We start from the raw sequence: 12,210 nt of genomic DNA on the forward strand, positions 1-12,210 counted from the left end.
AACTTTCAAACAATCATTTTACGAATGACCAGAATAGATATCAATATCTCAAATTCACGTAGAAAGTAACTGTGACGCAATAAATGAAAGACAATTATGAAGTCATTCCAACAGGTGTTTAAGCTGATGTAATATTTCCTGTTTAAACAGGCCCAAACAGGTCCAAACAGGTCTTATGAACGATGGTGCAATTTTGGCACATGCTTTAGGAATTTCCATGACGTAATATTCAGTAGACTTGAACGGTTTTTATATGACGTTTGATTTGGTGAAAATTGTCGGGAACAGGTGTTGCAGTTGTAGAACAACGCAGTCGTCCTAATTTTGTAGTGACTTAAATTACATCACAAATAAATCATTTGCAATGAAAGGTTATTACAGTCAGACGTTTACTTTTGTTTGAATACAAAAACAAAACATAGCCTACATAAAAAATAAAACGAATGCATCCAATGAGAGAATGCGAAAGACCATAGATCTGTGTTGGCGTGAGAGGTTGTCGAGTCTGCACTCTCTTACAAGTCATCTGTCAAATGTAATGAAAGCTTAAGCTTAGTTACAAATCGTCTGTCAAATGCCTTGCTGCAGTTTCCGGTAAACAATTCGAGTTGATGCACATTAAATCTTAGGCTATACATGTTTTCCTCAAAATGCATTTATACGTTTTGTGGGTCATTCGCCACAGCAGCCCCTTTCCTGGTGGTTTAGTAGCAGTCCCATCAAGCATGCATGAGTTTGAACTATGAGCAGGTGAAAGTTGAGAGATGTTTAGATAAACATGTTTCGAATATATCTTGACAGAATTATGTCATGATAGCCAACAAACGTATTTGTAGTTTCACTTGACAAGACTCTTCAGAAAGTTTTAACGACATGCACGACATTTGAAGCAGTAGGGCGTGGTTTGGATATCTCTTTCAGATGGAAAATGCCATAAAAGGCCACTTTTGTAAGCGGGTTTCTTTCAGTCTGTAAGTACAACCGAATAAATAACACTGATGAGATCGTTGTTTGTTGTATTAGTTTTAGAACTAGTTTTTCAAGATCAATAACAAACGTTCAACAGAAGATGAGATAATACTTGCTGTCTGAAACAATGATACCAATAAGTGGTTTGACACTTTGTTGGCACTGCCCGCGGTAACTTTCCAAAGATTGGTTTAGGCAATATACATGCCTTGGAGAGTATCCAGAAAGATCATGGGGTGGGGAAATCACGGATTATTCGTTTTAACAATTTTCTAACATTTCGATAAAGTTCAATGTACTTTCTAGAGCAGGGCTTCCCAAACTGGGGGTCGCGACCCGCAAGGGGTCGCGTAACGAACTTGAGGGGTCGCAGAGAGTATACGGTACCAATTTTAGGAGCATCGGGCGCTATTTGCAACGAGTCATCGGGCGCTATTTGCTTGTGTTTGAAGTCCGGTTGCTCGTTTTGTGAAAAAGCTATCAACCTCAACTTTTTCTTGTAAATAGACAGAGGTATGTTCTTTAGATTAGCGTTGATTAAATGCTGGTATCGTTAAAAATATTTGTGGGATAAATGATTAAACTCGGTCAAGTTCAACTTTTTACCTAGAAAATGTTTTTAACTTTTAGGGCCTGGCTTAGCTTTATTTGGGTAGACGATAGCTTGTGCTTTCCAGCAATGGTTTAATTCTAAAAATCGAAGCAGAAACGACAGAGATATGTTCTTGATTAAATGCTGGTATCTTTAGAAGTATTCTTCGGATAAATTGTTAAACTTGGTCAAGTTTAACTCTTCTCTAAGGAAGTATATGGTGTTTTTCGGGCCTGTGTTACATTGCTTTGCACAGGTGAGATCTTCTGCTTTGCAGGGCTGGTTCAATTGTTAACGTCGAAACAGAAACAAGCAAATCTCAACTAATTTAGTAAAGGTGGACACTTGCATGCTTTTTATCGTCATGGTTGACTGATTTCACCCCACTTTTTCATTATTTTTTTGGTTGATTCCTCCTTCGTGACGTCATCGCCTTTTTAACCAGGGCGGCGACTTGTATACCGGCTCCCAATTTTACATAAAGTAGTTCATATTATCCTACGGTACTTTTCAGACCCTGATTTTATAACGCTGTTGTTAAATCTGATGTAACTGTTCAAAACATTATTCTTAACTGAGTTGTAGATTTTACGTAAATAGGCCTAGCCCTGGTAGTGGGCTAGCTTGAGGACTGCATGCTAGTAGGCCTAGCTATATATTGAAAAAGTAAAACAAATCGATTCAATCGAAAGCTGAATAAAAAAATTTTAACGGAAACGATAATTTTGTCAATTTTGCACGGAAGTGGAGCTATTTTGGAAGGACTGTTGGCACGTCTACTGAGGGAGCTTCTGCAATGACAGGACATACGCTGGATTTCATGCAAAAGTGCGATTTGCCAGTGATAGGCCTACACAGTACACATATTGCATTTACACACCATTAGTCTGAGCGTAAAATGCGAAAATATAGGGCCGCCTGGAATAAATTGCGACCTTAACAAATTTGGTATCGTTGGAAAGCTTAATTCCTCTAGTTTAGGATTATCACTCTCCTCCAACCAGGGACCCTTGGCAAAAAAAGTTGTGGCCGTTTTTTAAGCAACACCTTGCGCCGCTAGTGGCGCAGCTAATCTAGCTATGTTTTCAGCAGAAACAGCAAGCCGTGTAAAATTCTGGCAGTCGAAGTTGCTCCGGTGACCACTGACCAGCTTATTAGCCATGTAGTGGTATCCATCTTGAACTCTGAGCGTTGCACAAAAAGAAAAAAAAATAGCCATGAGGTTTGTAAGTAACTAGGCAGTACTGAGTAGGTTTGGGACAGCAAAGATTCTTGATCTACCACTCTGCACTGGCTGCAGTACTAGCCTAAATATCACAGAACTGAGTACCCTACCAGGCAAGCCTACCGTAGTTTAATTTGTTTTGGGAACTGTTTGCAAGAACATCATTATCGGTACCGTAAGTTATGTCAGGTTATTCATTTAATTTGGTTTGCAACAGAAGTCAAAACGTTAGATAGGGCAGCAGGCGACACACATTACACAGGTGCACTAGGCCTATAACAGTGTACAGTACGGTATGCTGGGCTATGATGAAAGTTAAAGGAAACAGGTCTAAATGTTTTTTACATGCAGCATGTCTTATCATCTCTAGCTTATGTTAAATTTTTGAATTTACTGTTGTTCTTTTAGTTGAGTTCTCTTTCATTTAACATCTTGGATTTTAAATGGCATTGCATGCAGGTGTGAAGTATTTGTACCAATGAATGCAGTATGGTAGTAGTAGTAGGCCACTGTTACCAGTGCACTGGTGCACAAACTGACAAAGGAAGGGTGTTTATTGAGACCTGGTAGCTTCTAGTGATATCCATGCAACAATACGTTTTCTGGTAATTGCACACACTGTCAGTTAAATAAGGAGGCCAACCTACCAGTAGGAGCTATGGTTCTTGTTACTTCTGAGACCACCTGTAAAGGCTATAACATATTCAGATATAGATTAAGTTTGAAAGAGCAAATGTTCTGTGTGGCCATTTTTTTCCCAGGTCTGATGTTAGTTTTCTCTCTTTACAGCTTTAAAGATTTTTATGAAATACCGGTAATGATTTCTAAGTTGTATAGCTTAGTTTATTAAACAGTTAAAATTGATAAACTAGTTTTCAGATGTTATGGAGATAATTGAATAATGGAAAATCAGAATCAAGCTTTTTGTAATGAAAGTTTATGCATCAAATGCCAATCTCATAATGTATCAAAGCTACAAGAAGTGAAACGAGGTGGACTGAAGACATTAATCAGCTGTGCACAAAACATTGGTGACAGTCATCTTTATCAATATCTAAAAGAAAAAGAAGAGAGCGAAAGTAGTTGTAAGGTGCATGAGGTGTGTCAAAAATTACTTGCTGTTTGCTCATGCTTGGAGTGGATGTGATACAACTTCTGCAATATATCAACAAGGTACCAATATAATTAATCAGCTTTGGTAGCAGTACATTTTAATCTTGCTTTCAGTGTTTTATCTATAGTGTTTGTTACAGTGTTTTATATATTTCTGAACTGCTTAAACCATGCTTGTCTGAAAGTATATACATTTTTACCATTTTCTGATCAGCTTTTAAAAGATATGCAAGAATTCAGATGGCAGTCATTACCAAATCCACTCAATATTATTCTAATATTGTAATACTTTTTTTTGGAATGCCAATGCATGGAGTGTATGCACACATTATTTGGTGACAAAGATTAATTATGTCATCTGTCTTGTTGTTTAGGAAAGCTAAAGATGTTCAATTACCTGAAGAAGGAAGAATTTCAACAATCTGCTGATGTATTTGGGAGATTAGATTCTACACGTGAGCAAATAACTGATGCTGGAAGAGATTTGTTATTGAAAAGGTTAGTTACTGGGACTGTATTGGTGCACAGTTAATTAAATAAGAAGAAATGAAAATGTTGCTGAGTAGCCTACCAGTCTGAATGAGATTCACCGATAGTAATGCTATATTTTGTTGATCCATCAAGCTTTAGTGCAAAACCTGCCGATTCACTTGGCCAACTACGGTACGTCAAGTACATGCAGATGGTTGCAACAGCTTCCACTGTTCATCCTGAAAGATCGCCACCCACCGAAGCTGCAATTCGTTTTCATTCCTTCAGAGTACATTTGCAGGTGAAATAATAGTGCGTAGCCTAATGGTATTGTAACACAATACCCGTAATCATTTAGTATAAAAGCGTCTTTGCTCTATAGATTATACCACTTGAAGATATTTTTCAAAAATTGTTTACTGTCGGTAACTTCAAAATATTACAGCAAATTGCGCTATTAAACTGCGGTAAGGAAAAGATGCAAGGTATAGCAAAACAAGTTGCGTTATAATATGACTAGCATAAACATGTGGTGTAGGCTACTACAAATCAAAAATTTTATGGCAGCAAGACTTGATTTATCTAAGTTGATATAAAACTGTTGCTTCAGGTATGTCAGTGGAAGCATCTTGACACTGAAATCTTGGATCTCGCACAATGGGGATGGAAAGCTGACGCAGCAGGTGCAGTTATGCCAATAAAGGCCAATTTAGATCCGGCACCAGAATGGCTATTGAACGTTGTACGATGCAAATGCAAAAAAGGAACAAACAATCAATGTGGTACAATGTCTTGCAGCTGCAGAAAACATGGCTTAAAGTGCGTACAGCATGTGGAGAGTGTCGTGGGGAAACTTGTTGCAATCTCAGTTGTGTACAAGAAGACTGCCCTGAGGATTGCGACAGTTTGATCATGTTTCAATAAATTATCTGTTCTGCCAACAAATTAAAATCAAAATGTTACAAGTGCTCCAGTGATATTAAAAACGTTCTATTCCGTTCATATTGTACTCCAATGTATGCATGTCATCTGTGGGAAAATTATCATCAACGTAACATTAATCGCCTGCGTGTTGCCTTCAATAATGCATTTAGAATTATACACAATTTGCCTAAACATTATAGCGCACGTGAACATCAAGTCTTGTGCAACATTATAACATTTCATGCATTACTTCGGAAATATGTTTTTTCTTTTGTTGGAAGATGCGAAGTATCCGAGTGGTTAGCGCGTTGGGCTCGCATTCGAGAGCCTGCATGTTCGACTCCAGCCACCCGCACTTGCCATTGTTTCTCTGGGCAAAAAACTTTACGATCATTGCCTCTACCTAGTGATCGATTTCGAGTAATGGGTAGTACCAAATTTAAGTCATAAGTAGACAACCGGAAACAAACATTGCCGTCGGCTGCAGCGTGGGTCAGGTGTATGTCGGAAGGCGTACACCGATGCATAGCGCTCAAGTCCGCTTTCCCGCAATGCAGGATAAAGATAAACAAACAAACAAACTCTATTGTTGCCTCCCTGATGAGGTCCGATTGCCATTAGTCAGGTTCACTATGTCAAAAAAAAGAGTTTCGTTTAAAATTTTTGGAGATTAGCAAACCTATACATTTTCGGAAAGCTTAGAGCATGAGGAATCCGAAAAACGTTGATTACATTTGCAGAGATGTCCCCATGGCCGCCATTTTGAATTTTCAAAATGGCCGCCGCAAAGTATATATTTTGATATATCTCGGCTCCTAATAAACTTAGAAACTTTATCAAACATGCTAATTCTATGTTTTAAGGGTCAAGAAATCCATTAAAAGTATACCTAGATACCTAGCGTTAACTACTTTGCAATTATCCGCCATATTGGTTTCCGAAATTGCCGCCGAAATTATATTTCATTACATTACTACTTACTAGTTAAGATATAAACTTCATTCAACAAGCTAGTGCTAAGTTATGTTGACTAAGGAATTCATTAGAAGCAAGCCTGCACGCCATTGTCATATTTTGGACAAACAAAAAACAATTCCATTTTCCAACAGCTGTCCTGAGTCTTATTTCCAGCATTACAGTCAACGTCATTTTCGCAGTCTGTCCCACACAGACACAAGTCGGTGCAGGTCAAGTTGTTCCTTCGGCACGAACATCTCTGGGTTGAGCTGTTGGTTTTGCATTGGCAACGGTTTAGAGCTGAATAATGGCTTATGATGCAGGACGCAGGTAGAATCTTTGTGGTGATAGGTGAAATCCCACTTTCATGCTGATGGTAGCCATGCCGAAGTGGATCAAGGAGCTGTTGCAACATGACAGTGGCTTGGCACCAGACACGACTCTGAACTCCCACGCGTTCAACGTGCTCCTCTAATGCACCAATTGTTGGAGGCAAGTTTTGATTCTCCGCCAAGTTCTTTCAAAACAGGTGCCATCTCAGTTCTGGAATGTTGTTTATGTGCGCACCCTTCGGGCAGTAGATCGTGCATTCAAAGCTGGCAACCATTTCTTTCACATTCTGAGATAGTGTGCTGTCCTCAGGTAACTGTATTAGTGCACTGATTGTTTCCATTCCTGCATTCAAGTACTGTTGGAACCACTTGGTTTTATCCAATCCTGAAAATCTGCCACCATTTTCAGCTCCACTGAAAGTATGGAATACGGGTAATACCTTCGCCTTCTCTTGTCCTAGAGCTCCGCATATTGGTGCGACCACCAGTGTACCTGATAGCATGGAAAATGACGAGTGTTTGCAGAGTTGGTCGTAGTTTGCAACAGCAAGGACAAGAACGTCTGTGTCCAGACTGATGAAGACTAACTGCGCACCAGGACTTCGCTGTGATGCTGATGCTGCGAGGCAGGTCATCAAGGTTTCAGCTTCTTCGTGATTATTCACTTCAAACGTGATGTTCCGATTGCTTCTGGTGTGGCCTGACGCTGAAATCACCAGCTTTGGAAAATGCTTGTTGTATCCGTCTACTTCTTCAGCAAGATACTGTGTCAAATCAGCTTTCGTTTGGTCATGGGACAGGAACCTACTCAGTGGTGTGTGCTTGATTCTGGTGTCATCCATGATTTGGTATTAGACGGGATCTTTGTCTTTTCGTCGTCTTGCTCTAGTTTTCTGTTTCAAAGAGTCAGACTTGTACGTGTCGAACACCAGAATAATCTCGTCAAACTCTGCTGTCAACGTCATGAGCATGTCACTGAAGTGTTGGCTAAGATCTTTGACCGTCGTGATGGCCCCGTATTCTTTGTCATCTTCTGGACGACCACCATGCTATCGACAATGGCAATTTTATGACTCATGTGCGATGCCGATGGTAACAGTTCTGTATTAGTAGTGTCAACTCTCTGTCCACCCGATGCTGGTTCATGCGCATCATGCTCTGTTCTATCAGTTTCAACCAGATGCTGCAGGCAATGGATGAGCTTTGATTTATCAGTGCATGGAAGAACTAATCCATCTGGAGCGAATAGTGCTCTCGGTGTGAGGGTGAACTCATAGCTACCGATAGCGTTCTTCTGGTCAATGTGGGGGCTTGATCTGGATAGGACCATGAAGCGCCCGTAAAGATCTTTTGTTTCTTTCAGATCGACCGACTGGTCACGAACCTTGACCGTTTGCTTCTTGTTTCTTGACATGTAGGCCTACATGGGGTTGTTCTGCTTCTTAACTGGTACCCATAAGCTGACATCATCATTAATGCGTTCGGCAACATACTCTTTGTAGAGCTGTTGTCCCTGCTCATCGACGGTCAGGATCTGTTTGACATTTTCTTGTGGAACACATGCGTGTGAGATGAAGTTATACAACTCATCACCTTCAACTGCGAATGGACTTCCGTGACTCAGTATGGTAGCTTTTATCTTGTCAACAGCTTCTTGCTCTTTCCTGACAATGGCTGGTTGTACTTCAGGGTGACTTTTTTTGGAAGAAGTGTGTCTAAACTGCTCTTTAAACTTTTCTGAGAGGCGCGACATCTTTGGTGCAGCCAGGAAAAACCGTTGCCGGGCATTCGTGTTGTTAGAAATGCCAGTTAGCCCAGAGCGGACTTTCATCATCTTGTTGAACTGCTCGCATGCACGATCTGCACCAATGGACACAAATGAGATCTCACCCTTGGTAACAGACACATTGCCTTCTTGAAGTCCACATCAAGTCTCCGGGTGGTTGATCTTCAGGTCATGCATATCTGCAATACATTATACCGTGGCCAAAGGCGCTTGTGCTTAATCCGATCTAGGGCTTATTCAGTTCCTCACCAGCTTGCAAATGGAGATTGAGATCTGCATTCCGGGATGCCTCGACAAAGAATAAGATGTTTCCACGCGGTGAACATAGTTCATCATTGACTTGAACATCGCATTAGAGGACTTCTCCGTTTCCCATGCTTTTGATTGCTGCATCACATCTTCATCTATGAGGATTCGTTCCAGATGGTCATGAGCAGTCGAGATGGATTCAGGACTAATGTTTCTGTTATCAGATAACGATGTACATGCCTCTTGGCCTTATGTGCTGATCTTGAGCAGATAATCTTCAGATGTGGCTTCTCTGTGAAAAACTGATCCAAGGCCAGTTCATACAACGCTATGTAAGTGTGGATGTGTGCACGAAGAGTTCTCTTGTAGTGCTCACACTTGAGAATTTGCCTTGTGGTTGCAGATCCATACACATCGGCTTCGATCCAGGCATCATCAATCCCAGAGTTCTCTATGGAAGTTCCGAGAGCTCTTAGTGCATCCATCGCAACATGCAGCTCACCCAGTCTGGAAACAATTTCTCTTTTCAGGTCGACCCGTGCGCTTAACAACTGCACTGCCTTTTCGTAGAGGGCCATGTCGAAGGTTATTACATTTGGGTAGCCTACCCCTGACCAACGACTAACGTTTTCAGCTAGGATACTTTTAGAATCACAGTCAGCATAGTAGGCCACCCGTGAGCAACTTCAGGTAGCAGGAGCAGTGCACCAACGTGAGTGAGTGGTTGGCAAGATGAGATGAGTGACTTGTACCCTGCCCATCCGGGGATCTTGCTCTGTTCATCATTTTCTCTTGCTCTGGACAAAGTAGATGCTGTGACCCACCCTAACTGGATCAGTTCATATGACTGAGCAACACCTGTTGTGTTGCCCTCAAACTTCCGCGCACTGTTAAGTTTTGGTTTTGGCTTGGCACATGGCTTAATGGGCACATGATATGGAAGGATTGATAAGTTCTTAGCTGCAGTAAGTTCGAGCTTTGGTGCGACAAGTTCTCCTGGAACATTTGCTTTCTGATACACTGCAGTGATTATTCCATGTGTGGTGCCTTTCCAGTAGGCGGACAACAAATACGAATAAATACTTTTTTATTTCATTATTTTCATTTTTTATACTTAATTAGGAACAAATACTTTTTGTAAGCGGACAAATACGGCGTAACACTGTATATAAGTAGTAATGCATCGAAATATAATTTCGGCGGCCATTTTGAAAACCAATATGGCGGATAATTGCAAAGTGGTTAACGCTTGGTATCTAAGTATGCTTCTAATGGATTTCTCGACTATTAAAACATAGAATTAGCATGTTTGATAAAGTTTCTAAGTTTATTAGGAGCCAAGATATATCAAAATATATATTTTGCGGCGGCCATTTTAAAAATTCAAAATGGCGGCCATGGGGACATCTCTGCAAATGTAATCAACGTTTTTCGGATTCCTCATGGTCTAAGCTTTCCGAAAATGTATAGGTTTGCTAATCTCCAAAAATTTTGAACGAAATTACATAACAAACCTGACTACATCGTATATGAAATTATCGTCTTCATTATAATGATTCTATGTATGCTGATATCTAGTTTTGATGGCTGCCATGTCATCTGATTGTTTTTATCGTTCTGAATACTTTCAGTTCTTCTAACTTGCAACACTACCGTACCATTGTCTGTAAACTTGTAACATTTAGTGAGATTTAGTGAGATTTTGTGCATTTGCAGTTTGTGTATTATTTCGTTGTTGTTGTTCGTTATTTGTGCATTTGCAGTTTGTGTATTATTTCTTTGTTTTGTATATTGACAGCTTTGTCTGATGCAAATTAAATATTATTATTTGTGTAGCCTATTGCTCAAATTTGAGCTACCGGAAAGATTCCACTGGATAGTTGAGCTGTACTCCTCAGACATGGCATATCCACTAGCAGTGTGAGTCGAATTTTCACCGTCAGAACAATAGTTACACGCCTTGGGCACTGGCAGCAGTGACCGAGTGGTTAGCGCGTTGGGCTCGCAGTCGAGAGCCTGCATGTTCGACTTCAGCCATCCGCATTTGCTGTTGTTTCTCTGGGCAAGAAACTTTACGATAATTGCTTCTACCCAGTGATCGATTTCGAGTAATGGGTAGTACCAAATTTAAGTCATAAGTAGAGTAGACAACCGGAAACAGACCTTGCAGTCGACTGCAGCGTGGGTCAGGTGTACGTCGGAAGGCGTACACCGATGCATAGCGCTCAAGTCCGCTTTCCCGCAATGCAGGATAAAGATAATAAAACAAAAACACTCCACGGCATAATTATTGAAGTAAAGTTTTAAAAATTTTCGCATTTTTTGTATAATGCCCATAATATACTCTAGCCACTTGTAGCGTTTAGTTTTGTCATTAAACCGGACCTGGGGTCAAAATGCCCCCTTGAATCATTATATGAAGCTCCGTCATGTCTAAAAACGATTTTTTAGAACAAATGTATTGGATCTGCAATTATCAATGGGCTGAGAGTAATAGGTAAGCAATTTTAATTTGATGACGTCAGAGTGACGTCATTTAAATATAAATAATATTTTATCATATGTGAGTTGTCTTTTTCTTATACACATAGGGAAAAAAGTTAAAAATGAGCCTAAAAACTTGTGCAAAAGGAAAAATACAGTTTCGCCACTAGCGGCGCAAGGTGTTGCTTCAAAAACGGCCATAACTTTTTTTGCCAAGGGTCTCTGATTGGAGGAGAGTGAAAATCTTAATCTAGAGGAGTTAAGCTTTCCTACGATACCTAGTTTGTTAAGGTCGCAATTTATTCCAGGTCAAAACGTTATACGCTTAGACTACATAGGCTATGATTCATTGCGAGACCTTAATAGCTAAAAATATTATATCCTCATCGAAATGCTATTGTGCAAGATGCTGCAAAAATATTAAATTTATTAAAAGTCGCGCACTCCATACCAGTATGCCTATTTTTGCAAGTTTATATGGTGAAATGTAATGAGAGTTCAGTTTAAATCCCTTTTATTGCATTGTGAAGTAAGATTGCTCTCAAAAACAAAACTTTAAAAATGCTATTAACCTAGAAAAATGAAGTCGTGGTTTTTTGAAAGGAAAAACAATCAAACTTGGTCCACCATTTCTGCAATGACATCTGACTTTTAAAATTATGCTATTTGTGAGATTTGCTTGAAAAATGGAAAGATCTTAACTTATCCATCTAGAGAAAAAACACCAATGTTTTTACATTGAAATCAAGAAACCAAATACTTGAAGCGTTTGTTAAAAATTCAAACATTTAGAAAGAAGAAGTTGAAAATGATCCATTTGAAATTTTTTCATCTACTGTAGAGTTTTTGGCTAACAGTGATGTAGAACCAAATGTTTAAGCCTGTGGTTATAGACCACTTGTCAAATCTGTTAAAACAGTTTTAAAAGTATTTTATTCCAGAATTAGCCTAAACAATGCCAAATTAGATTGGATCCAAAACCTACTTGCAATACAAAAACAAAATACCGAGCACCTCTCTTCCAAATCTCAGGCATAACATGCTGATCTATTTTCTAACTCTACGTTTCGGCTTGAATTTTCTGGAAAAACTTTCACACTTTTGGCCA

General features: G+C 39.7%; 1 protein-coding gene across 1 annotated transcript; it reads left to right on the forward strand.

Moving 5' to 3' along the window:
- The first annotated feature begins 3,864 nt into the window (after window positions 1-3,864).
- Window positions 3,865-4,680, forward strand: LOC145771061 (uncharacterized). Its single transcript, XM_082582804.1, has 3 exons — window positions 3,865-3,959; window positions 4,274-4,397; window positions 4,524-4,680. The coding sequence occupies exons 1-3, from the start codon at window positions 3,881-3,883 to the stop codon at window positions 4,678-4,680; spliced, it is 360 nt and encodes a 119-aa protein (XP_082438930.1). The 5' UTR covers window positions 3,865-3,880.
- Window positions 4,681-12,210: the final 7,530 nt, after the last annotated feature.

The sequence above is a fragment of the Aplidium turbinatum genome, chromosome 5, assembly GCF_918807975.1.
Source record: "Aplidium turbinatum chromosome 5, kaAplTurb1.1, whole genome shotgun sequence".
Taxonomy (NCBI): domain Eukaryota; kingdom Metazoa; phylum Chordata; class Ascidiacea; order Aplousobranchia; family Polyclinidae; genus Aplidium; species Aplidium turbinatum.